The sequence below is a fragment of the Aphanomyces astaci genome (assembly GCF_000520075.1).
Source record: "Aphanomyces astaci strain APO3 unplaced genomic scaffold supercont1.78, whole genome shotgun sequence".
NCBI lineage: Eukaryota > Oomycota > Saprolegniomycetes > Saprolegniales > Verrucalvaceae > Aphanomyces > Aphanomyces astaci.
Genome location: NW_009798341.1, coordinates 42,771 through 68,825, shown reverse-complemented (window position 1 = coordinate 68,825; position 26,055 = coordinate 42,771). Strand labels below are relative to the sequence as shown.

At 50.9% G+C, this 26,055-nt stretch overlaps 11 protein-coding genes and 1 non-coding gene across 12 annotated transcripts; 7 read left to right on the top strand and 5 right to left on the bottom strand.

The window, feature by feature from the left end:
* Positions 1 to 62: 62 nt before the first annotated feature.
* H257_15995 lies at positions 63 to 127 on the top strand. The gene has a single exon. It is a non-coding gene; the product is annotated as a tRNA-Val (tRNA).
* Positions 128 to 3,541: 3,414 nt separating this feature from the next.
* Positions 3,542 to 3,835, bottom strand: H257_15994 (hypothetical protein; the record flags this gene model as incomplete). The annotated part of the gene is made up of 1 exon (XM_009844313.1): positions 3,542 to 3,835. The coding sequence occupies one exon, from the start codon at positions 3,833 to 3,835 to the stop codon at positions 3,542 to 3,544; it is 294 nt and encodes a 97-aa protein (XP_009842615.1).
* A 1,215-nt stretch (positions 3,836 to 5,050) lies between these two features.
* H257_15993 (hypothetical protein) lies at positions 5,051 to 5,305 on the bottom strand (the record flags this gene model as incomplete). Its single annotated transcript, XM_009844312.1, has 1 exon — positions 5,051 to 5,305. One exon carries the CDS (start codon positions 5,303 to 5,305, stop codon positions 5,051 to 5,053), a length of 255 nt encoding a protein of 84 aa, XP_009842614.1.
* A 570-nt stretch (positions 5,306 to 5,875) lies between these two features.
* Positions 5,876 to 7,516, top strand: H257_15992 (hypothetical protein; the record flags this gene model as incomplete). Its single annotated transcript, XM_009844311.1, has 4 exons — positions 5,876 to 6,262; positions 6,593 to 6,684; positions 6,763 to 7,025; positions 7,338 to 7,516. 4 exons carry the CDS (start codon positions 5,876 to 5,878, stop codon positions 7,514 to 7,516), a joined length of 921 nt encoding a protein of 306 aa, XP_009842613.1.
* Positions 7,517 to 7,611: 95 nt separating this feature from the next.
* H257_15991 (hypothetical protein) lies at positions 7,612 to 8,711 on the top strand (the record flags this gene model as incomplete). Its single annotated transcript, XM_009844310.1, has 3 exons — positions 7,612 to 8,155; positions 8,200 to 8,346; positions 8,410 to 8,711. 3 exons carry the CDS (start codon positions 7,612 to 7,614, stop codon positions 8,709 to 8,711), a joined length of 993 nt encoding a protein of 330 aa, XP_009842612.1.
* A 581-nt stretch (positions 8,712 to 9,292) lies between these two features.
* H257_15990 (hypothetical protein) lies at positions 9,293 to 10,159 on the top strand (the record flags this gene model as incomplete). The annotated part of the gene is made up of 3 exons (XM_009844309.1): positions 9,293 to 9,351; positions 9,433 to 9,614; positions 9,663 to 10,159. 3 exons carry the CDS (start codon positions 9,293 to 9,295, stop codon positions 10,157 to 10,159), a joined length of 738 nt encoding a protein of 245 aa, XP_009842611.1.
* An 895-nt stretch (positions 10,160 to 11,054) lies between these two features.
* H257_15989 (hypothetical protein) lies at positions 11,055 to 12,472 on the top strand (the record flags this gene model as incomplete). The annotated part of the gene is made up of 4 exons (XM_009844308.1): positions 11,055 to 11,206; positions 11,278 to 11,605; positions 11,641 to 11,925; positions 11,981 to 12,472. 4 exons carry the CDS (start codon positions 11,055 to 11,057, stop codon positions 12,470 to 12,472), a joined length of 1,257 nt encoding a protein of 418 aa, XP_009842610.1.
* A 563-nt stretch (positions 12,473 to 13,035) lies between these two features.
* Positions 13,036 to 15,444, bottom strand: H257_15988 (hypothetical protein; the record flags this gene model as incomplete). The annotated part of the gene is made up of 7 exons (XM_009844307.1): positions 13,036 to 13,511; positions 13,579 to 13,708; positions 13,752 to 14,035; positions 14,104 to 14,206; positions 14,281 to 14,356; positions 14,404 to 15,149; positions 15,205 to 15,444. 7 exons carry the CDS (start codon positions 15,442 to 15,444, stop codon positions 13,036 to 13,038), a joined length of 2,055 nt encoding a protein of 684 aa, XP_009842609.1.
* A 1,933-nt stretch (positions 15,445 to 17,377) lies between these two features.
* On the top strand, positions 17,378 to 18,513 carry H257_15987 (hypothetical protein; the record flags this gene model as incomplete). Its single annotated transcript, XM_009844306.1, has 4 exons — positions 17,378 to 17,794; positions 17,963 to 18,037; positions 18,100 to 18,242; positions 18,321 to 18,513. 4 exons carry the CDS (start codon positions 17,378 to 17,380, stop codon positions 18,511 to 18,513), a joined length of 828 nt encoding a protein of 275 aa, XP_009842608.1.
* Positions 18,514 to 18,841: 328 nt separating this feature from the next.
* On the bottom strand, positions 18,842 to 19,433 carry H257_15986 (hypothetical protein; the record flags this gene model as incomplete). Its single annotated transcript, XM_009844305.1, has 2 exons — positions 18,842 to 19,012; positions 19,086 to 19,433. The coding sequence occupies 2 exons, from the start codon at positions 19,431 to 19,433 to the stop codon at positions 18,842 to 18,844; spliced, it is 519 nt and encodes a 172-aa protein (XP_009842607.1).
* A 531-nt stretch (positions 19,434 to 19,964) lies between these two features.
* On the top strand, positions 19,965 to 20,617 carry H257_15985 (hypothetical protein; the record flags this gene model as incomplete). Its single annotated transcript, XM_009844304.1, has 2 exons — positions 19,965 to 20,058; positions 20,139 to 20,617. The coding sequence occupies 2 exons, from the start codon at positions 19,965 to 19,967 to the stop codon at positions 20,615 to 20,617; spliced, it is 573 nt and encodes a 190-aa protein (XP_009842606.1).
* Positions 20,618 to 22,645: 2,028 nt separating this feature from the next.
* On the bottom strand, positions 22,646 to 24,667 carry H257_15984 (hypothetical protein; the record flags this gene model as incomplete). Its single annotated transcript, XM_009844303.1, has 1 exon — positions 22,646 to 24,667. The coding sequence occupies one exon, from the start codon at positions 24,665 to 24,667 to the stop codon at positions 22,646 to 22,648; it is 2,022 nt and encodes a 673-aa protein (XP_009842605.1).
* Positions 24,668 to 26,055: the final 1,388 nt, after the last annotated feature.

The window sequence follows — 26,055 nt, the reverse complement described above, 5'->3', positions numbered from 1 at the left end:
CTATTTCCCTTAAAAATAATCGGATACGGTAGCACTAATTATTCCTTATTTATCAAGTAAGAGTATAGCTCACACGGGTAGAGCATTGGGATTACAACCCAAAGGTTGCGGGTTCAAATCCCGCACAGGGTATTAGTTTGGGAATAATAGGGGACAATAGAATGAGCACCGCTAGAACTGCGAAAGCGACCATGGTGTAAATATTCTTTTCTGCAACGTTACTTCGCATTCTGGGATGGGTACCTTCGGGAAGCCATTATTCCGGTGTATGAAATGCCACACTGTCCAACAGTTGAAGTACTCACCACCCAAGTCCCAGGGTGAAGTAACAGCACAGCAGCTCATTCGGCGAATAATCTTTTTTACCTTGTGACAAGCGATAGTAGTACTAGTAGTACTACTGTCGCTTGTCACAAAGTAGTACTAGTGGTACTACTTTAAAATTGTGACAATCCACAGTAACATGCGGCGACTATAACATAATGACAACATGATGATAGCATCATGACAGCATGATTGCTGTGTCACTGACGTTATATTTTTCCCAAGGGATCGATCCCAATTTGTCCGCAAGCTGGAAATGGATGGGTCAGATGTTTTCTATTTCCGTCCTAACTGTTCAGGAATTTTGGTGTGGATTAGGCATTTTTTGTGTGAAATTCGGTGAATTATGTGTTGTGCTCGGCGAAGTTTGTGTGGAACTCGGGATTTGTATTGTGTTGTTGGGTCGTGCGTGTTTTTCGTTAAAATTTGTGTTTTTTTCGGTCGTTTCTGTGTGTATTTCGTTATTTAGTGTGTGACAAAAAAAGGTCCTCTTCAAGGTTTCACCAGTGCAAAGATATTTGAGTGACTTGTTCTGATCGGCCGAAGCCTCGGCCACCGACAAATCGATCGTGCTACCGATGCCTTCCACAAGGCGTGTTTGGTTATCGGGAGTCATCCCACACAAAGAGTAGCGCGGTATCGTTGTCGCCAAAACCGCGACTCAAAAGAGCGAGAACCGCTTGGTGGGCTGCGGTGTTGGTGGGAGACATAGTGTTGGTGGACTGAACGAACGTGTAGTCCTTACACGTGTGAGCGTGTGCAGAGGAAGGTGTAGGAGATGCTTGAATCAAGATTGAATTGATAGCGTTAAGACTGCTACACTTTCACTAATCTACGCGCAACCAACCATTGATGTATCGTCGGGAGAACACCTTGGTTGCGCAAGAGGACATGTTGGTCTGCGAAAGGACACCTTGGACTGAAGAGGTTTCGACTAGTCATCCTGTGGGGAACCGGATGATTGGCACGGTTACACCATCTATGGTTTACATAGCTGCGACAACGCTTCCACAACTTGATGTCCGTGAATACTGCTCCCGCTTCAACTTGAAAGAAAAGAGTGAAGTGGGAGCATCAAGATGAAGTGTCACATTGGTCGCATCTTGCTTCCATACAGTACGTGCATGTACGTGATTCCAAACATCGATCCACATGTACGTACCTGTCGTCATTCGTGGCAAATCCGTTCTAAACTCTTAAAAATGCTTTTCGGTCGACTATGACCGCTCTGTCAACGATCAGTTCTCCGGGTTTAACCTCAACAGAGTAGCCTTTATGTGTACTAGCGAAGCGATCTACTTCACTTACAAGCGCTCTTGAACTGGTTGGCCACGCGAATGATCTCATCACTCTGCTTCGACGGTATCGTGTTCAGTCCTACCACTTCTTGTTGTCGCCGTATGCATCTCTGATTTCGAAACAATTGACCGTGGCGGAGGTCACCAATAACTGCTTCGAGCGGTCCATTGTGCTTGACATTTCCCTCACTGATCCGGATAAGAGGGGCCATTTAGTCCTGGATTGCCTCACGGTTTCACAAGATTACGAGGGTGATGGCCATGGACTGGACCGCCTTGTCCAGCAGTCACTTGAAGCCCACGACCAGCGTGAACGAGAGCACGAGCAGCAGCGCCGGGAAAGATGCGGCGGATACGGCGCGAGTAAAAGTCGGCGACGGTGAACAACCCCCTGGCGTTTTTCTTGAAGAGGATGCTCGAGATGAGGTAGCCAGAGATGACGAAGAACACGTCGACGCGTATAAACCCGCCATTGATCGAGTGCGGGTACGCGTCGAACAGCACCGCCGGGACCACCGCGAGCGTATGTAGCTCGTCGATGTCGGGAGGGTTCTTTATCGGGTGCTTGGGTTGCGGAGGTGTTGCTTGTTCGCTAGCACTACAAACTAAGTCCTGTCTTTCTCGTGTGAGGTTTCGTCAGCGGTCGACTTAGGGCATCCCCACCAGTGCAACTGTAAACGCTATTTTACAGTACTATCCGGACATATTTTCTAGTTTTGACAATCCCAGAGGGCGACTGTATTTGGTGCCCGAACAAGGCCATATACAGTGCTTTGCGGTAAAATCGGGACAGTGCCACTATATACGTTGACTTGCATTTTGTATGGATAGGGGATTTGCTTGCAGGAAATTTTTAATAAAGATCGTTGCTTCAACTTTGTCTTGTGTTGTGTGATCAGTGCCTGATTGGCTAAATTTCTTAACGATTTGACGAGTGATTTCACTTGCTTCGAACTTGCACAACCAATATTCAACATCAAGTATTGAAGGGTTCTGATTGGTTTGATGCACAGGGATTCAAGCCAAGGCCTTGGCGCGTAGCAAATCGGTTAGATGATGAGGCGGTGGAGGATTCGCCCGGGTTCAAGTCCGGGGGAGTGCCAAGTTTTTCCGAAAAATTGAAAATTCTGCAAAAAAAGCAAAAAAGTCTATTAAAATTTTGGGGATCGCTTTTTCAAATGATTTCACCACCATTTCAGAAGATTTTTCTCCCAGACCGAATTGTTCGTATTACCATTGCCAGTCGCTTTTCTTGGGCAGGAAAGTCCTCGTTCCCCTTACGATTGTCTTCCTCCAATAGCCATTCGGTCTTCAGCATGGCCTTGAGAGGTCCCATCACACCAACATCAAGTATTTGGCAACGACTCGTTGAATTGGCCGGCAGCGGCTCCACCACGCTGAACATCGCTTCGGCCACCTTGTCGTGCGACTCTTCCGACACATGGCACTTCAAATTGTCCACAAACAGAACAGACCCGTCTTCCACACATGGGGCCAACACGTCATCGAGGTACATAGACCAAACGCGCTCGTCCATCCACGCATTCTTCTGGACTGCGTAGTGATGGCCAGCCGGGTATGACTCCAGCTCCTGCTTCTCGATAGTGCCACCTGGTTGGCCCTTGATTATGAACAACAGAGGCAACCTGGTTCCTACTCATTCGAGTACGAGTGTCTCGCGCAAAGGTGTACCGTCTGCTCGGATGGTCAGGACCGCGGTCAGCCGTGGTGAGTGTTTCTCGCCGGTGGATACCTTGCTTGATGTGCCCACCTCGGCCAGCGTCTTGCCAGGGGGCATGTCAAAGTACACGGCGGTCTCGTCAACATTGATGATGTTGCTGTAGTCGTACAATAGTGGCCATATCTGTCCCAGAACAACGCGGCATAACCCAGCCACACGTCATCGAGAACTTTTTGCGTCAGCTTGATGGCGCATGGCGTTCGGTGGTGAAAGCAATGGCGTTCTGCGAAGCGAAGGAGCAAGCACCGGAAGGACTGGAACCCGACACTTCGTTCTTCTTGGTCGACAGGTACTCCACCAGCCACGCATGATGGTTCTTCTTGACCCATGTCATCATGTGAAAGACGCGGACATAGTGCTCGTCGCCCTGGCGTGAACGCATAAACTCGAGAAGGGCGGGTCCGAAGGGAATGAGTTGCTTGTGGCCTTGGCCACCGATGGTTGCGAACCGGCTATGTCGCTTGCTCGCCATGATCTTGTCCTCTCTCGCCCGCCACGCTCCCCAAGTTGATGGCTTAATGTTGTTCTCGCGGCAGAAGTGGCGCTCACTGGTGACAATCGACGCGTGGAACTTGACCAGGAGGGCCTTCCGTTGCCCATTGCTGGTACATGTTGGTGCGGCTTTGTCTTTGAAGTCAAACGTGATGAAACGCGTTTAGTTCAAATATTTGAAACTAGCCAATTACAATCAAGCTACTCTGTGATTGGCCTCCGCAATTGAATCAAATTTTGTCCAATCCAGCGTGTTTATTCTACTTCGCCCCAAATGTGATTTTTTGTATTTTGGGACAGTGACACTGTCCCGATTTTACCGCAAAGCACTGTATATCAAGTCGAACATTGCAAACCCGAAGTCGTGCACGTACCAAACTCATCGAGCAGTTGAATTTATCTCTAGTTCATGCATGACCCATCAACGAATTAGGCGTACCCAAGGGTGATTTCACATATACAATGTTAGTTTTTGTGTGCGCTGCACATGGAAAGCAACATACTTCAACCATGGCATCGATCTCTTAGTTTTCCCTTACGCATGCACAACGCTACAAATATGCTCTGTATCCATGTTTTGTCTCCCGCTTCCTCTTGGCTTTCGGCCACGGGACCTTCGTCAAGGTAGCAAATATACACACTGATATTAGTGAGGTTAAACACGCCACGAGGCGCCTACTGACTACCATTCTCTAAATTACTCAGTACCTCCACTAAGGTATCGGAACCTTTGACACGCCACACACACAGAGTGTGTGTGTTTGCGATGGGTCAAACTAACGCGCGACCCAATTGTTCTGCACGCTGCAGAACACGGACCCGCCATACATCACGATTAGACTGGGCTCGCTACAACTACCACGTCGGATTGCTCCGTCGACCACGTCAAAATTCAATGACTTCGACTATGGGAGGACCTAGACCATGGAAAGCGACAGCACCGGCATCACCTATGAACATAGATGATTGATTGCTTATTCATCGTTCTTTGTGTGTAAGCAAGTATGTACTGTCATGTGTTAGAGAGTATATACTAGTACTCTGTACGTATCGACGAATTTGAAAATGACGACCTCCATTTATTATGAGTCATAATAAATGAAGGTCGTCATTTTAATACTTGTTGAAGATGTAAAACTGCTCCTCCACGCCTAGGGACCACAGGTACAGCAGCGGATTCTCCTTGACAGTGGCGTCAAAGTAGCCCTGTTGGACGGTCAGCAGCTGGATGTTGCGTCCCGGCCCCGAGGGTGATGGTCATGGACTGGACCGACTTGTCGGGCAGCCACACGCAGCCTACGACCAGCGTGAATGTGAGCACGAGCAGCAGCGGTGGGAAGATGTGGCAGATGCGGCGGGAGTACGTGATGAGGTAGCCAGAGATGGGGAAGAACACGTCGACGCCTGTGAACCCGTCATTGATCGAGTACCGATACGCGTGGACCAGCATCACTGGGACTACCGCGAGCGTCCGTAGCTCGTCGATGCCAGACAGGCACTGGATCGGGTGCTAGGATCCGGAGGTGTTACTTGTTCGGCTAGAAATGCAAACTCGGTGGTGCCAGCTCCGTTGGAGGTGTCCTCAGTGGTCGAATTAGGGTATCCCCACCGGTGCAACTTGTGACAAAAAGGTCCATGTTGACGCGTATATCAGCCGGATAGTGGTCCGCACATCCGCATACGGGGCAGACTGAATCGAGCACCCGTCTTTTCCCGATCGTAGAAGTAATACCTAACAATAGTTTTCGCTCTAAACATCCCAAGTATTTGCCGTTGTTCCAGTACGTCTCTCGACTACACCATCGAGGGACCATCGAGATCCGTACTGAGACCGCGTCGTTTCCCAAGCTAAAACCCTTTGAACTTGTTACGTTTCACGTGACATCTTTTGGTGGAGAAGCAGGATATTTTGCTTGCCGAAAGATAGGTCGAACCAAGCAAGAGTGAATCGCGACGTAGGAGTCTTCGCCGGGGCAACCCCCGCGGTCGTCGCGACGCCTTCAAGGCCTTGAGACGGAGTATGGGCTGTTCGAGAAACCCAGTCGAGCGCGTACGACGCTTGTCGAAGTGGCCGAAGCAGCGGACGGGATGGCGTCGCCTTTTCGTGACAGAAACACGAGACCCAGACGAATCGCCCGATGTGTCACCCGACGAGACAAAAGGAGAGGAGGAGCTGACGATCAAGAAGAAAAACGTACAAGGAAGAGAAGCGGCCGCGTTCACCAGGGACTATTCGCCACCGCGACCGCAATCCCTGAAGCCAAATAACCGCGATATCCGCGACGAACCGCTATCGGACGACGGTGCAGTCGACGACGAGGATGGTTCTGCCCGACTTAGAGAGAAGTTTGAACCGGTGGCGTCTATGGCAGTTGCACCCCGTGTGGAGGAACCGGGCGAAGCGAACGTATGAAGACTGAAGGATTCATGAATGCAACACGGGAGGCTCAATTGAAGAGGTTCAACGATTTTCTGCTTCAGGCGTGTACGGAACGGATGAGCTTGCTGGAGCACAATGAATCGCATTTGGCTGAGTATGCGTCACGGTTTGAAGACATCATAAGGCGCCAAGAACAAATTCGGCAATAGGTGTACCATCTGGTACTCACCAACATGGAATCATCGTTCCAATAGCAGACGGTTTTGGTCCAGCGTGGATAAGCGATACGACTCGAGGCGGAGTGGGGACGGAGGGGAATGAGACCGTCAAGAGGTTCTAAACTCTGGGCTCGTGGAGGACGCTGTCCGGGGTCAAACGACGAACCTCGACGGTCAACCAGTTGTGACACGCGTGGCTCACAAGGATTTGGAGGCCCTCGTGCAAGAACGGTCGGGCATGGTGGAAAAACTACGGGTGGAAAGGACGGATCTGCTGGATTGAACTAAAGCGTTGGGCGATGATGTTAGTCGCATCCGGAGCCCTGAGGAAACGGTGGTGTCGGCTGCCCTGAGTAGTATGGAGCGCCACCGTCAAGTGGATGCGGCGACGGTGTCTGTGTTGCAAGCCGAACTTGGGTTGAACTGCACCCGTGTGGAAGACGACAAGGCCCACGAGCAGTCGCGATACGACAGCGCGTTGGTTCAGGCTCGAGCCCTATTCGAGTCCGAGAAGCGGGAAATGCTGTTCGGGTCGGAAAAGAACAATTGCGAACGGAATTCCTGTGTTTCAAGTACGAAGTCCTGAATGTGTCGCAGGCGATACGAGAGCAAGCTCATCTGGATGGTGATAGTTGAGGGCCTGCCTGGCGCAGAAAGACTGAGCCATCACTCTACTCGAAAGGGCCGATGTCGAGAGACATACGGCGGGACTTGAGGTCTGCCCCAGACGCGAGGAACTGAAGCAAGAAGTGTTAAAGCTTACAACGCGAGTTGTCTCCCAGGTTGTAGAACAACGACGACTTAATGCAGTTTTCAACGCGCGCAACCTTCAGATCCGGATTTTGAGGCCCATGAGAGTAACTTCAATTTGAACATGTTGACAGACATGAACGGCGAGTTGCAGTCGGACCTCAAGAAGATTGCTGAACCGTCGGACCTTGTGTCTCGGGAGGAACTGCAGTCGGAACGAAAAGTTCTCGAAGAGACGCCCGCCGGGCTCGTCAGTGGTCAGGCTGCGTTAGCTCAAAAACAGGCTCGGCTCAATGAGGCCAAACGGGGTTGAAGCCAAGGTGGCAGACGAGCGTGCCCGTTTGACGATAATCGTGGCTGACCCAGTTGTCAAACGACCGTTCGCAAGTGGATTTGGAGCGTCGTGAGATGAAGATTGCAATGCAGGCGGAACGATCGCGACTTCTGTCATTACGGTCAGAACTGCTTCGCGTGCCGCCACCAACCCCGAACCACCCCAACGTCGTCTCTGCCGTAGGGTATGAAACGGCGTATCCCTTTCAACGCCTGGCTACTTGTGTGACTCGGCGGAGCAAGTACGGCGAGCCCCGTCTGGTGGTTCTTCGGTTTCTTCCTTCTACGGTCATGGGCTCTGACTTCACAACGGAACGAACACCGGTCCATGGTATCCTCCCCTCGAAAGGTTCTGTGACTGACAAACTGGATGACATCTTTGACACGTTGAAGACGATGCAGGCTCCGTTCCTTCCGATGAGCCACAATATACCGGTGCACATGGTGGGAACGAGACCTTTGGTGATGGAGACGGCACCCACCGCTACGAGTGGCCATTGCGATGGCGGTGACGGGAACGATCCGCGCCTGTATGGAGAAGGCGTCTATGGCTCGGTGGATACAGTGGAGGCGGTGGACCAGGAGGAAATGGTGGTCATAGCGGTAGTGATCCGGCTCCGTATCCACGGCTTGATGCGGACCCGTTCTCCCATTGACCGGCAGATCGACATTCGTTGGTGGCCAATGCCCGCAAGCAACCGCTGAAGCTTGAAAGTGTGGACAATCTGCAATTGGACCATTTCTTGGAACATCTCGACGACATCCAGATTGAGTTCGAGCTGACGTATATCGAGCTCATCCGCATCTTGAGTACCGCGTGGCCGAGTAGAAGTTCCATAACGTAGGATTAGTGGGCCCGTCGTCACCGCGAAGGCTCGAACCGGACTTGGCGCAGCACACGATGCAAATTTTACAAGGAGTTTGTACAGAAGAGCATGAGCGTGAAGATGGCCGAAATCACGCAGAACAGTGCCCTCAAGGCGAAAGAAACCGTCCGGAAATACGCATGGCGTATCAACAATGCCGCCCAAGATCTCGAGTTGCGACATTCTCAAGCAGTGCAGATCTTCAACGAAGGTTGCAAGGACACTGGCGTGGCCTCGTGCATCCGTGGGTCGGAGACGCGACCGCATACGATTCAGGAGTGCCTGGACTACCTTCGTTTTGGACCTTGATATGCGATGACGAGGATGAGCACGACGTTCCCCGATCTACGTCATCGGCGACGCGGGTGAACCGTTCGAACTCCACGGATGCAACCAGCAAGTCCACTGAAGAAGCTATGGCGGCGCTTCGGGCGGATGTAGCCTTGATGCAAAACCAGTTGGCTCGTTGATGAATGTAGTGGCCAACATCGCTCTGTGTCGTCCGTCGGGAAATCAGCCGGTGGTGCCGAATATCCGCATGAATCCTGACAAGACAACGACACAGTCGGGCCGTGTGGCGTTGTCAACGAAGTGATCATGGGCGCGAGGCGTGCCCGTACGCTAAGATGAAGTGCTATCGTTGCAACACCGTAGGTCACGCCTACTGGGAGCGGGGGATTGCCGATGCTACAACTGTAAAGAGCCTGGTCAGCTGTGTGTGGAGTGCCCCAAGCTTCGTATGTCGCCACGAGAAGGGACTCAGACTCCTACGGCACACAGGGGTTGGTATGTGAAGGATGACGTTCAGGCTAAATGAAGTGACCCGAGCATCGTCGTACCTCCATTTCTGTGACGGAACCTACGAATACTCCTACGCGGCGAGGAGAACTATGGACAGCTATTGGCGACGCCGATACGGGATCTGGGTGTGGAGTCCGTGGGTCGGCAGGTGACGAGTGAGTGTGAATCCGGCCAACCGATCGGATGTTGAGGAAAGTGTAGGAGCTGGTTGTGCGACCATTTGGTGCAGGGATGACGTACGGCCAACACGCGAGCAGCTCGTGCTGTCAGGGCGTGGCGAGGGTTCGACGTGGATGTCGGATCCGGTGGGTGATGTGGGATCAGTGGTCATTGATTTAGAGTTGAACGAGCTACGAATCTCGCACACGTCGTACGTGATCAAGCTCACACCGATTGACGACCATCAGAAGAGTTAAGCAACGGCGGTGATACCTACGAGTGGGTCGCCATTCTTGCCAGACTTGACCACGTTGGCCCTGGCGAGCCCACTACAGATCCTTCCTCGGCAGCGACGGATGGTCAAGAGTTCGTTTTTCACGCCGATACCTCGCGGTACCCACGTGTTGTCGGAATCTCTCCCGGGTCTCCAAATCCACATGGCGCGATCGCTCGTGATCTGGGTACAAGTGCAAAATCCTAGCGAGGACACGATCAGGTTAGGCTGTGGCACCCTAGTCGGCTCGGCAGTGACTCTCCCACATGGGTATGCAAATGCGGGCGCCTCGGAGTTCGAATTCTGTTGGGGGAGGACGGACAGTGTGGACACAGCAAGCACACTCAAGTGTGATATGCCCGGTCCTGTGAAAATGCCGGCGCCGACAAAGGGCCTCAAGGAGATACCGATCAACTGGGAAGGGCCTGACCTGAGTTTGGAGCAGCGAGAAGTACTGTGCAAAGTGCTGCTGTGTGACGCGTCCAAAGCCCCTGGACGTACGGATCTGGTCAATGTTATGTGAACACGGGCAACGCCAGTCCAATCAAGCAAGCTATGTATCGAGTATCCCAGAAGGAAGGTGAAATGATGGAAGCAGATATACAACAATACCTGGACTTGGGGCTGATCAGACCATCGACTAGTCCTTGGGCCAGCCCGGTACTTAAAATACGGAAGGCCGACGGAACCATCCGGTTCTGCATCAACTACCGCAAGCTGAATGACGTGACGATCAATGACTGTTACCCCATGCCACGGATCTATACCTGCTCGACGTGTTGGGCAAAGCAAAGAACTTCTCGACGATGGACATGGCGTCGGGGTATTGGAATGTACGAAAGGCTGAAGACAGTATCGCGAAAATGGCGTTCACAGAAAAAGAGGTGCAAGTACGGACTGTATAAGTGGCTGGTGATGCCCTTTGGTCTTTGCAATGTAGTACTACAATTCGAACGGCTTATCGAGGAAGTCCTCAAGGAGTACCGGTGGTGGATGTGCCTGGTATATCTGGATGACGTGATCGTGTTCAGACGAGGACTTTGGAACCCACCTAGTTCGGCTCTAACAAGTCTTGACGTGCCTACGGGACGCCGGATTCACGTTGAAAATGTCGAAATATCACTGGGGCAAGAAGTCCGTAGCATTCTTGGGTCACATCGTCACTCCTGTCAGGATCCTACCTAATACCGAACAAGTGAAGTCCATACTGAAGATCAAACTGTTGCGGAACGTGGGGAAGTACGCGCGTCTCAGAGTAGAAGTCAGCGTAGACATTTGGTCACGGAACATCATTGGATGCCGTGGCCAATCATAGTTAGTTTTGATTGGCTGGTTCTTTCCAGTCAGAAGAAATTCACTTCCAGTATTTTATTCTGCCTCCCACGTGTCCGATCCTGCCTATGCCCTCTCCATTGGTTATGAGCCTTCCACCTGCTACCTCTCGCGCTGCCCTACCGTTCACGCAGAGCCTCCTTGGCACCGAGAACTTCGATGAGTGGTTCTTTGAACTCACTTCCGTCATCCTTGCCGGTGAGCTGGCGACTCACTGCGCGCAAGTCGAGACGGCCACGTACATGAAGGGACTCCGTCGAGCCTACAAGGTGCTACTCAATGATTGTAAGCTCATCCGGCTGCACCAAGCCGAAGCGGCAGCACTGCCTGCCGGCGCACCGCCGCTTCCACCACTCACGCCCACCCACCACTGGGTGTGAAGCTCACCGAGTGGCTCGCGGAGAACTGCTCGACGGACGAGGTGATCGCGAAGTCTATCTGCAACCACGTGGATGAGTTAATCAAGTTCGAGAAGACGGCCATCGCGCGCTCATGCGCGCTGGTCTACGCCTCCTTGTCACCCACGGTCCAGCGTAATGCCGCTCCCGGAATTCGCGACGAATGTGCGCATTTAATTATTTCGTCGCTTCGGCGGATGTTCTCCAGCGACAAACAAAAACATGCAACGGCCATCTCCGTTTACCAACAGTCAAGTTCAAGCCTCATGTGTAGTTGCAAGTCAACCTCCAAGCCTTCGACAAGATGCTAACGGCAGTGGAGAAGCTGGAAGGGAGTCCCCTCAGCGATAGCCACTTTGCTTCGGCCCTCCTAGCCGCACTACCGGAGTGCATCGCTCCAGACCTGTTCATCAAGGGGTACGCGGCGATCTCGCGACCGTTGGAGCGACTCAAGACAGCCGAACTGTTTCAGTGGGACAGCGACTGTGATGTGACGCTGGACAAGTTGAAGCGCGCATTGGCCAGTCCGCCAATCTGCCTTTCCATATTTCGAACCTCCGTTCATCGTGTATGTGGACGCGTGCCCAATCGCCGTGTGTGCCGTCTTGATGCAGAAGTGGCGAGAATATGTGATAGCCTATGCCAGCCAAGCACTAAACCAGACCCAGCAACGGCGGATCAACAAAACGAAAGGCTCGTCAGAAAACGAGTGCTTTGGTATTGTGTGGGCGACAAGCAAGTTCCGCACCTACCTCGACAGGCGCAATTTCACGGACCACGCGGCGCTTGCATGGCTGTTCAAGTCCGGGTCACACTCCACGAACGCGAAACTGGCGCGCTGGGTCTGTCACCTCCAGAGCTTTCAATTCACGGTGACGCACCGACCTGGCGTAAATATGGGTTGCGTCGACGGGCTGTCTCGGCTAAAGATCTCATCAATTGTCGCTGGCCATGCGGATGGGAGCGGTCAGGTGCTCGGATCTATGGACGCATGGGGTGACGGACTCGTACTGGTCCAATGGCTGCGGCGGTCACGCGAAACTTGGATCGCTCAGCTACGGAAACCAAAGAAGGCACGGCTGGTGAGGAACGAGTCCCTACGGTAGCTACAATGTCACGGGGCGAAAGGAAGCGACTTTCCAACGGCGTTTCCCAGTATCAGTCGTGTCTCTTGTTACCGGATCATCATCCCACTGTAACTCTGGGACTAATCTGTGTCGAACCCGTTACTCCCGGAACCAGCAATAGCCTGATCCCCGAACTTCCCGCAGTGTTCTGGTAAATCTTTGAACATCGGAAAGACGCCTCCACTTAGATAGCTAACCTTGACTTTTACTTTTGACTTGCTCTACACGTTTGTGTCTTGAGTTTCGCTCGCTCTCGCCGCGCCTACCTACGTCAAATAGTTACCAAACCCCGTGACATTCTGGTGGAGCAGCATGGTATTGCTGGTTACGGGAGTAACGGGTTCGACACAGATTAGTCCCAGAGTTACAGTGGGATGATGATCCGGTAACAAGAGACACGACTGTTAACGGGAAACGCCGTTGGAAAGTCGCTTCCTTTCCCTCCGTGACATTGGCATACCACGTGCCCACTGGGACCCTTCGGAGGGATGTGAACGGTCGTCCACCACGAACGGGAAACGCCCTTGATAAGCACCGGCGAGTCAGTACTCTTCGGCCTGGGCATACAACCACGCCAACACTTTCGACACTCTCGCCGGATTCAAGGGGTCAAACTTCTTCAACCAAAACTTCTTGAGCGAGCGACCCTTGAGGAAGGCTAGAGTGGCCATGAAAGGGGGATCGAACGGCTCGGTGCGAGAAGTGGACGGGACCTCCGGCCAAAATTCCGAGCCTTGAGACGACAGGTATTCCTGCACGGCTCGAGCACCCTGGACCGAGGCCATCATCTTCAAAGAGAACCCGCCGCGAAGGAAGTCCGGCCAAAACGAATGGGGGTAACAAAAGAAGCGCAACAAGTCGGTCCCTTGGCGCCGAACGATGCTGTACATGCATCCGATAATGCCCACCAATGGACCCATGGCCGCCTCAACTTTGGCATTTACTTCGGCCGACCCCCGCATGAAACGACGGTTCCAGTGCGCGAGGGCATGATTTTCCCAGAAGTCCTCAGTTGTTCCTGGAGCTCCGCCCACAGCGGAAATCGACGCCACGACGAGTGTATAAACGACTCTTGCGCTTTGTACTGTTCCCACGGCTTCGATGTCGCCATGGCCATATAGGTCGCATCAACGTCTCGGGGTAGATTCGGGTCCGCGGATGGTAAGGGAAGAGCAGCGTGGACACGAGAGACGTTTCGTTTCCCGGGACGTCCTCCTGAGGCCAAGCATTTCGCGGAACGCAAGGGGGATGGAAGTACGGGCGCCTTGGCTCCCGCCTGTCCTGGGAGGGTCGAACCCTTAGCCCCCGAGCTCGGAGGGGCCTCGACAACGACCGCCCCCAGGACTCCCGACGACGGCGTGGAAGCCTCCTTCAGCGCATCCTTCATGACCGGGAGGGCCGTGTTCACCCAAGCACTGAACATTGGGCCCCGGACTCGCCCAAACAGGGGCCCCGTCAATCCGCGCGCGGCCTTGGTGGGAAAGATGCCTACGCTCTCGTTGCAGGACTTGAAGCGATCCGGATCACTCAAGGTCCACGCCTCTATCAGCGGCGCCACGCCGGCGGCACCGGACACCTGCAAATTTTGTGCGACCCAGTCCCAAAACGACGGGACGGCGTCTTGAAGTGCTCGTTGGCATTCAACAAGGCTCTGGCCGATGTCCGCTCGCTCTCTTGGAACGCCTGAAGCTTCTCCTCGAGATCGTGGCTGGCCTGTTTCTCACGAAGTAACTTCTCCAACTGGACCAAATCTTCGCAGTGACGCTGGTCCTGGTTCTCGCCTGTACTCGGGACTCCAGGGCCCCCAACTCTTGCAATGCGTCGGCCTGGAAGGTCTCGGTTTGGCTCCGGAGGATCTTGTTTCTAACGCGGGAGTCCTTGGCCCTCGCCTTCTGAGTCTTGGCCGCCACCCGGAGGTCGTGGCCGCCTCCCGGAGGTCTTGGTTCTCGGCCAGAAGAATGTCCCAAGCCGGGTTGCTAGCGGAAAAACGGAGAGGTTGCGCTTCGAGTTGCGCGATGCGGTCTTGGGCGACTCTGAGTTGTTCCTGAAATTCTCTCGCCGTGGTAAGCGCCTGGTCCCGATCCTGACGCGCCTTTTCGGAGTTTTCCCTCTCGGCCTCGAGGCTGCGGCGAAGGTCCGACATCTCGGCAACCACCAACAACTTGTTTTGAAGCGCCAGCTTGACATCCCCTTCCTTCCCGGCGACTAACCTGGCTGAATGCGCCGTGTAGTCCCGAGGGTCGTTCACCTCGGCGGTCATGATTTCCAAGGCCTGGTCCGCCTCTTGTACTTGTCTCCCCAGCTCGGTGGCCTTTTCCGTTTGGACCGTCAACCGGCTCGCCAGGTCGCGGAGTTTTGCTTGCTGGTCGTTCAGCCTGGCCTGGGCTTGTTCACGCTGCTCCCCGAGGTCGTGTTGCCCTTGCTCTAAGGTTCGGAGCAACTCTTGAGCCTCTTGTAGCAAGACGTTGGTCCCATCCCGTTCAGCGTGTGCCGTATCCAAGGCCCGTCGACTCGAATCCAGGGCAGTCCAGAGGTCCAGGACTTCGATGTTCACCTCAGTAAATGTCGCTGTTAAGATTTCCATTTCGTCGACCAGGGCGTGACGAGCTTGCGACATGTCGTAGGGACAAGGTCGACGCCATCGCTGCCCGGACTTCTTGGAGGACGCGTAACAATCGTTCGTTTCGATGAATACTGTTGCGCAAGTCTACGATGCCATGGGAGAGCACGGTGTGCATGCGCAAGAAGGAATATGGCGAGGCGTGGGCACCCGACCCTGGAGTGGCCGCCTGCTCAGAGAGCGTCACGAGGTCTCCGGTGGAGGAGACTGTAGTGGCATCGTCATCCTGCACTCCAGAAGTGGCTGCGTCATTCTGCACTCCGGAAGTGGCTGCGGGCCCCCTCGGCCGGGCCGTCGGTGGCGGTGTCATCCCCACCGAACTGTGATCCATGTTCGTGGCCTCCAGGACAGGTTGCGGAATGAAGCGACCTCGCTGCTTACGCCTTTTCAGAATGCGGGATTCTTTTCGGAAGGCACGGTGTGACAGCCTCTCCGTGTGTGCTGCAGTGCGTTTCGTACTTCCGTCACTTTGGACGCACTTACATTGCTATTTTATCCTAACACCGAGCAGAACATGCATGAACGTACCTTGCATCCTCCAACACAATGCTCGAATGACGCCATGCCAGAATTGTGGTGCCGCGTCAGTCAAATTATACACCAATATATAACCAAAGGAGTAGTTGTGTCTTTGCATTTGTGTTTGCGTATTGAAAGTAGTGTTATCTGACTACATGGGACGTAATACTGTATTGCTGGTTTGTGAATTGCAATTGGTGAGAGAGATATCACGATGATAGTGAACTTCGTATTCCTTCGATTACATGTCACAACAACAATAATTGACCGAATAGTATAGTAGCGTCTTAGCTATAGTGTTTTCATGTTGAAAACTGAGTTTTCGGACTGCTCTGGACGAAATATATCTGGATACTTGTATGAATACAGTACTCATACCGTACTGTGTGTGAAAGCAGCGCTTCGAAGCAAACACATGGCAGGTAAGTGGACATTTCTACTTGGTTTAAGTATATCATTTATGTGGAAGTGCCGTTCCTCCTACACGACCACATGACTTGACGTTTGTATGGAAAATGACACCACGACTGTGTCACTTCTACGACCTCGTCGCCGTTGTCTACGAATCCATTTTCATCATACATGCTAACCTTGACTCATTGGTCGTCATTTCTGAAAACTCGTAATTAAATTTTGCCTTTTCTGATCAAAAGTATGGAAGGGCATTTGAAAAGTGTAAGCTGGAAATCCGAGCCAAAAGTTGAAAAGTTCGCATCAAGCTAATCAGATTTCAATTTAAAAACGACGTCATATTGAAATTTCGCCATGGTTAAAAGACACTTTTTGACCCTTACAAACGCGAGTTTAAAAAGCTACTTTAATGAAAAGAGTAGGTTGGATAAGACAGACACGACACAAAACCGACAAAATTTGGCCTCGTGATTGGATGACCGACAAATGATTAGGCCCCAAAATCAGATAACAATGAAATAATTAGTTACTCTCATGATTTGATTATCGATACAGAGTATATCCATACTTCCTCTGTTCGGATATACTGCCGACATTTGCATATCTGACTTTTTCCAAGTTACTTGCGACATTTCAACCCGATTGGTCGACAAGAAGACATAAGCATGTTATTGGTTAAAAACCGGAGTTGTCTCTCAGGCAAAGAGTGAAACAGGACAGGAAACGTTGGACACCAATGCACTGGCACGACCACACGCATCCTTACGCAATTGCGGCAAGTGGAAGAAGTTGCCGCCATTGTTCTCCAGGACAAGTCGCATCACGGCTTGCAAGGTAAGAAACACTTTTTCGAGTGCCTCGCCACCGCTGAGCTCAAATGCAGCAAGTGTAGCATGAATCAAATCATTCAACGAACGACTCACCAACTTGTGCTGAAGGGTTTGGAGTCACGAGAAGAATCAAAGATCCAAAACGTTCAGGTCTGGACTGTTTGGCGGCTGGCTGCGAACAACAAAGGTCCAACCGTCCGTCGACACGCTCACAAGGTCTTCGTTGGTGATGCCGCCGTGGGGACGCACCTTGGGTATATCCCCTTGTCCATATTTTTGCCCAAACGGGAATTAAAATACAACAGGGTACCACTATTAATTTATGAGTTCCACTGTATGTTCAGGCACTCCACATCTGCACGTCACAAATAGTTAGCAATGACGAAAAATCTACAACCCCTGGTATTGGCTTCATCTCGGCGGAAACAGCAAAAATTCCCCAGTCAAATGAATGGGAAATAGGTACAACCCCTGAAATTTGACCAGTTATAGCACTGACCCGCGATGTACGACTTGTCGGCACTGGACGGGTTCACGTACCGAACCCTCCTGGAGGTCACCGCTTCGGAAGATGCTTGTGCGCTGTGGTGTCGTCGAGTTGGCCTCCTGGAGGGTTCAATGGCGTGCCCTACCTGCGCAAAGTATATGATGCTGTCGAAGACAAAGCACGGTTGGCGCTGGCGATGCCAGAAGAAGCCCCACGCCGACCGCCCGGTCGAAAAGAGTATCCGCGCTGGCTCGATCTTTGCGAAGTCGAAGTTACCACTAACGACGCTCTTGCGTCTGTTATACGCGTGTGCTTCGCACAAGCCAGCCAAGACTGTCATGGATGAGGAAGGAGTGTCGACGGACACCGCGTGCAATTGGTACAACTATTGCCGAGATATTTGCTCGGCTGAAATGCTTGCAAGCGAAATGAAGGTAAAATTCTACTAGTACAATTAATTATTCGTCAAATTGCTAACCAATTTTTGTTCATCTTAATTGCTGTCAAATATATATTCATCTAAACTGCTTAAAATAATTTATTCATCTAAATTGTTTATTTAAAATAATTTATTCATCTAAATTGTTTATTTGCTGCCCTAGATTGGTGGTGAAGGACATGTCATCGAAATCGACGAGACGTCCTTGAAGAAGGCCGTGGTGAAGTTCACTCAGACCGTTGGCTCTATGGGGGTGTCGATCGGGCAACCAAGCGGTGGTTCGGCATATTGGTCGGTGAGGACCGTACGAAACCAACGCTCTTAGCGTTGATCAAGAAACACGTACGACTCGGAACTCTGATTATGTCGGACAAGTTCGGGTCGTACGTGTCAACGAACGAAGTCCATACTCTTGCCAACAACAGAGACCTTCAAGACATGAGGTATGGGCACCAGTGGGTGAACCACACTGACAACTTTGTTGACCCCACCAGTGGTGCCCACACCCAACGCATATAAAGCGAAGGCCTATGGGAAAATCAAATCAAGCAACATATCAAGACCATGCGAGGTATGGTGTCAGATCTGTTACCTTCGTTCTTGGACGAATGTCTGTGGCGCAGCTGGTACTTTCCACCGGATGCCTCGGGCACAACCTACTTCAAAGGGTTAGTCGTAGGAATTAAGAAGAAGTACGGTCATGCAGAGTTGTAATACAGTAATATACAGTGGTACTCGTTTGTCTTTTTTGCAATTTATTAAAAATATGGACAAGGGGATATACCCAAGGTGCGCCGCCGTGGGGAGTTGCATTGTCGTGCTGGAGTACAACGCGCTTGTTCGAGGTAGGAAATTGAGCCTTGATCGCGGGAACGAATCGTATGAGGACATAGTTACGGTACACCGAAGCGTCGACGTTGACCAACGTTGGGACGATAGTCCCCGCCGGCCGATTGCGGGAGTTTCGTTGGGCTGGAAGATACTAAACAATTGATCACATACCAATCTTTCCGTCGAAGTAGGTCCCACGCTCGGCGTCATATCAAGGACGTGCGACGGCGCCAAGGAACATGACCTTCGGGATGTACTTCTTGCTTGACCAGGGACGTTGCTCCGGCTCTTCATCCTCCGTCAGATACACCTTGCGCACGTTGGTGTCAGCATTGAACCATTTCTCGTCTAGGTGTAGGACATCCCACATGTTGTCGAAATGCTAGGCGCTGCGCCCTGTGGTCGTCGCTGAGAAGCGGCTTGATCCGTGTCGAACGGCGGCGAAGTGTTCCTACCTTGAGGTGCCGGTGGAGTGTCGACAGAGGAATGCCCGTGGCATCGGAGATATCTCGCATGGTGGTGCGCAGTGACTGTGGCAACTGGCGGACCATAGCTACAACGACGCCAGGCGTGTAGATGGGTGTGCGGCCGACACGGCCTGCCTTGCGCGAGGGCATCAAGGCGTCACGATGGAAGTCCTTCCAGACGCGCGCCACAATGGTTCGGTGAATGCTCATTTCAGAGGCGGTTGAGTTGATTGCTCCATGCGCAAGCTTTCCCATGGTCGACCGCTCATAGAGCCAACGGATTACCTCCATCTTCTTGGCGTAGGAAAGCTCTCGGCCGGTGGGCTGTCGGACCATGATGTCGGCGTGCTCAGGTCCCCGAAATTTTAATTGTGAAACGCGCGATTTTGAATTTTTATTCGGATGACGGATGGCGAAGTCAAATTTGAGCACCAAAACTTGCTCGTCCCGCTTTGCAGTCAATACAGCTTTCCTTTAGATTTTCATTCTCTGTCGAACGTGATATGATTCATCGAATTTGGACAATTTTTGGGGTGGCCGAGAAGTCAAATGTCGGCACTAATATCAAACAGAGGAAGTAGAACTTATCAAAACATCAAATACTCCGTATAACTTGCCAGCCACAGCCATGCTTCCAAAAAAACTGTTTAAATTCGTCAAACAGGGCCATGTGAATGAAATGAGTGGATGAAGTGAAAGCCACGTAAATCATTATAATGTAAGACGTCACAAACACTAAATCCTTCTGATTGGCTGCCGCCAAGTAGATTTGGCCGTGGAAAGTCAAACATCAAACGCAGCATCTCTCATCTCATCCAATTTTGGTGGCACGATGGCCATGGCTCCAAGTCGAGTGACGGGCTGTTCATGACGTTGGACGTACTCAAGCACTACAACTCCTGGGAGAAGCACGCCATGGACTTTGTCTTCCGCGCACCGACGTTCCTGAAGCTGGTTCTGCGTATTATTAATGCCGTGGTCCCTGTTTTTGTGGCCGAATTTATGAAGTTGCCTAGTTATATCCCATTTGCGCACGAACAGCGGTTGCTTTTGCCAACTACCCATACGCTCACTACGCCACTGATGTCAATTTCCAACGTTCCAAGCTTCGGGCTGGTCGACAAGGTGAAGCGATTCCATCCTTCAGCGCGAAGCATAAGATGAACCGTCTAAAGATCGAAGCAACGATGTCTCCTCAAGGGTTGCCGGTGAACGTAAGTGATGCTAACCGTAGAGCCATGACCGACTTGATGATCATGCGATCATGTATGGAGCAGCACTTCCAAGCGCCCAAAAAGACCAATCAAGAGCTCAACACCATTGACCATGGCGAGCAAGTTCATTCACATCCATCGATGTGGGCTGCTCTTGTCGTCGAGGGGAACTACGTAGCCATGGTTGACATCCAGGCCATTAACCTGAAGCAAAACCCGTCTCGTAGAATTCTCGACACTGAAGACGTAGTGCGAAACCGCCGGGTATCATCAGACCGAGTGATTGTTGAGAATTTCTTCAGTTGAATCTGCAGCCTGTAGAAGGTGTCCTATACAACATTTACGTGGAGCCCCAGGTTCTATGACAAAATTCAACCGCTTACGTTTGCTTTGACGAACTACCATATTTTGTCAATGCCTTAGCGCTAAGCTGATAGGCTTTGGTATCGCTTTGTGCTAGCTTGCTACGAGTCTATGGAGTGCAATGACAGTAAAACGTGCGGAGATCCAGCGCAACTCACGACTTGTCATACTCAACGCCTTGCATTGAGTCGTAGTTGCCATGGTGCCCAATCCTTTTTGACTCAATATGCATCTCCCTAACAAAATTAATTCATGATTTTGTTTTTCTTGGGCTGCTGTTGGGTTGTGGGTATGAAGGTAGTAAACGGTTATGAAACAAGATTTAAACTAGTTTATTTATACCGTTAAACGGTCCGCTAAAAGGGTTAAAGATGAATATAAAAATAGCTAAAAGTTGAAAGTTGGGTATTTGATGGGTGATTTTTAACTCATTTTTTATTCCTTATGTAGCCTTATTTTTATTTGAAGAACTGGAAGCTCGAGGCAAATACCCGATTTGATCAGGATCAAGGGTACTTCGGAAATTTGCCTATGGTTTCGAAATTCTCCGATGTATGGTGTACGTCATCTATAAACTACCAACTTTGCACAAAATTTTCTGACTTCTATTTCATATTCATTACTCAAAATTTCAGCAAATTGAGACGTAGAATCGACAGATCTCAATGTGGTGAAGAAATTCTACGTCTCAGATTCAAACTTGGTGATGAATTGGTCCAGAAATAGATATTTGACCTGGCGGTATTGTACTTGGGGTGGTCGCTGCGATGTATCTTGATTTTTGTATGTGACTCTTATCCGTATATAATATCCGGAGGCAGTCGGGCTTTAACCTCCCACTGCAGTGATAAAACGTATGATATCGGTATTTAACGTATTTTGATTTTGGGTTTAACTACATTAATTGTATGTTAAATAGTAAAACACTTCAATTTGGCCAGTTGGAAGTTTTTAGATGATGTGCACCATAGATTCAGTTCAATCACGCTTTAGAATTTTATTCGCAACTTCTACGGCAGTACTTATACCAGTGAAATTCCCTGCCCAAATGCTGGCCTTGGAACACTTTTCCAATAGAAGGCTGTATCTGGTTTAGCAATCTATCGAACTCGGATTGGTCACCATTTTTTCCGACAATCCGATTGGACAAGGCGGCTGTTGCAGGAGCAAGATATCACTAATATTTAACATGTTTTCTATTCGTTGAAATGCTGCCGAGCCGACATTGCGCACGAAACGGTGTCGATCAGCATAAATCAAACGGCAAGTCGAACCAGTACATGCAGTACAGTTCTGGCCGGTGGCAGTCAGCCGGCCCCGTCGGACACTGTGTGACCCCCCTTCACTGTGTGCCCCCCCTTGCACCACAACACGGAATAATCATATTTTCAATACTACAACTACTAAGGTCACTCGCCAAATACGAACTGAAGCTCATCGTAGCGCTGATTGAGACGATGGGAAGTAATTGCCAGCTCACAAACCTATCTATGGTGGCAAACTCGTCCACCAGTCCGCTATCGATATAAAATCTAGCAGTGCACAAGTACTCCCGCGGTATGATTGTTTACAGTGAATGGTTACGCTGCGATGCCCACGGGGTGTTTTACTGTAATTTGGTGTCGTTGGCGAGCAAGGGCCGAAGTAAGTATGCCTGATGCATGGCTTGTGTTGCGCAAAGCTAAGAAGTAACCAAGGCAATTCCTCCACGTTTTACAGTGCACCACTAGTACGTGTACAGACAGTACTGTAGCCCCCAGGCAGCAACCAGGATTCCGTACATCGATACATTCGAAAAAACCAAGATACTTTATTTACTACGTCGTTGTATTGAAATGGAAGAGACATCCATCCGACAATAAAAGCTAAGAGGCTTCTACATTTAACCGATTTGGTGGTTGTCCGATATATTTGTCGCAGCAGTCACTCTATACATATACTTTGAAGTATTTATTTCCGTATCGATCAACCCTATTCCCACAACAGGCACTTCTTGGACGGGTTCAAGTATGAATCGGTGGGGCACTGAAACACACGGGCAAACTCAGCGTTGTTTTGCAACGCCCCTGTCACACGGTACCGACCGCGCGGGTGCGTGTGCTTCAAAGTTCTGAGGAGGAAGGCATCTGTGTTCTTGGAGCACGCGGATTGGGCGTACGACAAGTAGAACAACTTGTCGCCTGCTTCTTCCGTGTACTGTGACGGGAACTCCTTCAAGTACTCATGGTACGCGCGGAAACTGGTCTTGAGCCCCCCGTTGTCTGCAATGGTTTCGCCCAAAGAGAACTTTCCGCTGACGTTGCCCAATACAGCGCCAGTAACTTCGCTCTTGACGACTAAGTTGGAGTATTGTTCGATAATGCACTGGGCTTTCGTCTTGAACGCAATGCTGGTGGCGTTCGACCACCACGGGTTCAAGTTGCCGTCGCTATCGTAATTGCGGCCCAAGTGGTCGAACCCGTGGGTAATTTCGTGTCCAATGACCATCCCGATGGCACCAAAGTTCTGGGCAGCGTCAAAATGGCCGTCAAAGAATGGTTTTTGCAAAACGCCAGCCGGGAACACAATTTGGTTCACGTATCTGTTGAAGTACGCGTTCACCTCATGGGGGGCCATGTTGAACCTGCGCCTGTCCACTGGTTGGCCGTTCAGTTTCAAGTTGGTTTCGATGTTCACTTGAGACACCTTCCACCGGTTGTTCAAATACGACTTCGAGTCCAACGTCAGCGTGGGGTACAGCTGCGGCTTCTCCGGGCCACCCAACAAGTGAATAAACTTGGACAGCTTGGTTTGCGCGTTGGCACGGGTCGAGTTGTCCAACCAGTCGGCGGTGGCAATGCCAGTGGAGAAGGACGACCTCAAGGCCTTGACCAGGTCGTCGGCCTTCTTGGCTGTATCAGCCGACCATACCACGTCTAAGAAGTACTGGCCCAAGAGATCCCCCAGGGTGGATTTGGAGCTCGTCTGAGTCAGGCAGAACTTTTCACGAGAAGGTTCCTCCCTTTTGCCTTCGATCTTCTTGCCGAAGAAGTTCCAGTTCGCCGTGCGGAATTCAGGGGTCAAGTGGTTCGACGAGGCATGGATGAGCTTGTACTCCACGATGGTGCGGAGGTTGTCCAGCGTGGTTTTCTTCAACAACTTTTCGGTTGTGTCAAAGTAGTTCAAGGAGTAAAACCCCACCCAGTCGTTCGACCCACCGCACTGGTCGCGGACGTTGAAGCCATTGGCCTTAAGCCACGAGCCTACAAGCAGCGGGTACTTTTGGTCCAGTTGGTAGTACGTCAACGCAGTATACGGAGACACAACGGCCTCCGCCTCCTCGAGCTCGTTGAGATCGACACCGGCCAGAGTTTGCTCGAAACGGATGATCACCTGCACGGCAGCCTCCGCTTGCTCAGCAGTGTAGCCAGCTAGCTGTAACGCCGTCGCAATGTACACCTTGTACTCGGCTTCGACGGCCTTCCACTGGGAAGGGGTGGTGTAGTACTCGCGATCCAGCGGCAGGGGGGCTCGGTAACCGAAGAGGGCGTTCTTGGTCGCATCGTTGTCGTCAAAGCTGGAGCTGATGTCCACGAAGGCAGGGATGCCGTTCTTGGACAATTCACCAGCCACGATGAGGAGGTCCAACGTGGTGTTGGCCGACCGAATGGCTTTGAACGAGTCCTCCAGGGGAGTCAGGCCGAGCGACGATAGCGTAGCCGTGTCCAAACAGGAGTTGTAAAACTCACTAATCTTGGGCTTGTAGTCAGACAAAATCGTCTTCAACACGGCTTCGTTTTCGATGTAGATCTTGGAGTACGACGTATCGACTTGATGTTCGTCCGGGGGGATTACAGCATTATTGTGCCACGCGCCACACGCATATTGGTAAAAGTCGTCGCAGGGATTGATGGAGTAGTCGATGAGCTTGGTCACAGACTCGGGGAGTTTCGTGACGGAGCCAGCCGTAGCGGCACCGGCCAACACGCTGAGGGAGATGAGGACTTTGACCATCGCAGAGCGAAAAGGAAAATGAAGTTGGCCAAAAATGTCAACTATTTAAGCGAAGACCAGGCGTTGCATGTCGTGTAAAATGTCGATCATTCAAGCGAAGACCAGACGTTGCAAGTCGTTCAACGCAATCAACCGGATTCCCATAACGAGATTCCTATAACGAATACTAGTATCATTGACCAAGGCGCATCCACGAATCTATCTCGATGAGATATTGAAGTCGGCATGTGGAAATAGAGTACTCATAGGAAACCCATGCACTAGTTGTGATTGTGGAATATCATGCATACCAAATTCCATATAAGCACTCATATTGCAGTGCTTTCTGAGAAAAACAACAGTGGAACTGTGTTAATTTGGGAAATGTATGAATATCATTGATCAAGGTGATCTAGAAATCTATCTCGATGAGATATTGAAGTCAGCATGTGGAATAAAGCACTCGTCTACCCATGCACTAGTTGTGATTGGCCTTCGTCAGGAATTAGTTACAGCCGCATGATGCCCTCCATCTGTAAACTACCCATTGGACAATTCTAACTGTAGTTAACGTTAACGTCCATTTGTCAAAAAACACAAATCATATGATACTACTGTACTACAGTAGTATCAATACAGTAAATAGGATACTAATCCAGACAATTAACTATTAACACTACCGTACAGTACATCGAAGTAATAGTTGACCCCTGGCGGAACAGTCACGCAAAACCTGTAGAACTAATTATTACTTAGTATGCATTTTCTGAGTTTTCAAGTTTCTAAGTGTTCGAAGTTCATGGCTGCATAATGTCGGCGGGTTTTGTGTTGGTGGTGGGTATTGTGGTGGCAGCGAGATGTCCTGTGGTGGCAGCATGTATGTATGCCGTAGTGGTGGGAGTTGTAGAGACAGCAGGTGCCGTACAGTAGTGGCGTGCGTTGAATGATATCGTAGGTGCCGCAGTTGCAGTGACGGGAGCTTTCGTGATTACAGGGTGGTGTGACTTGGTGGCGTGTTGGTGACGAGTGTGTTTGTGGTGATGGCATGGTTGCGTGGTGGTAGCGTGAGTTGTTGTGGGTGCGTGGGTTGAGTTGACTGTGGTGTGTGTTATTGTAGTGATATTCGGATATACGTTACTACACCATTTTGCGTTTAATTTCAGCTATTTTTCAAAATATTTCCACCAACAAGGGATATAGGTATTTTATATGTTATTGTGCTTTTCACATATTTTGGCTAATCTGGGTATAAATACCCGCTTTTAACCAGTGGGTGACGAAGTTTTAGATTAATTCAACTTAGTTTTAGCTAATCGGAAGTACCTATGATTGGATGAGCACGAGCTGTTCCTGCAGCATATGTTGCTAACCTGAAGCGTTTGCCCAATTCATTTCGGCAAACGCGGGGG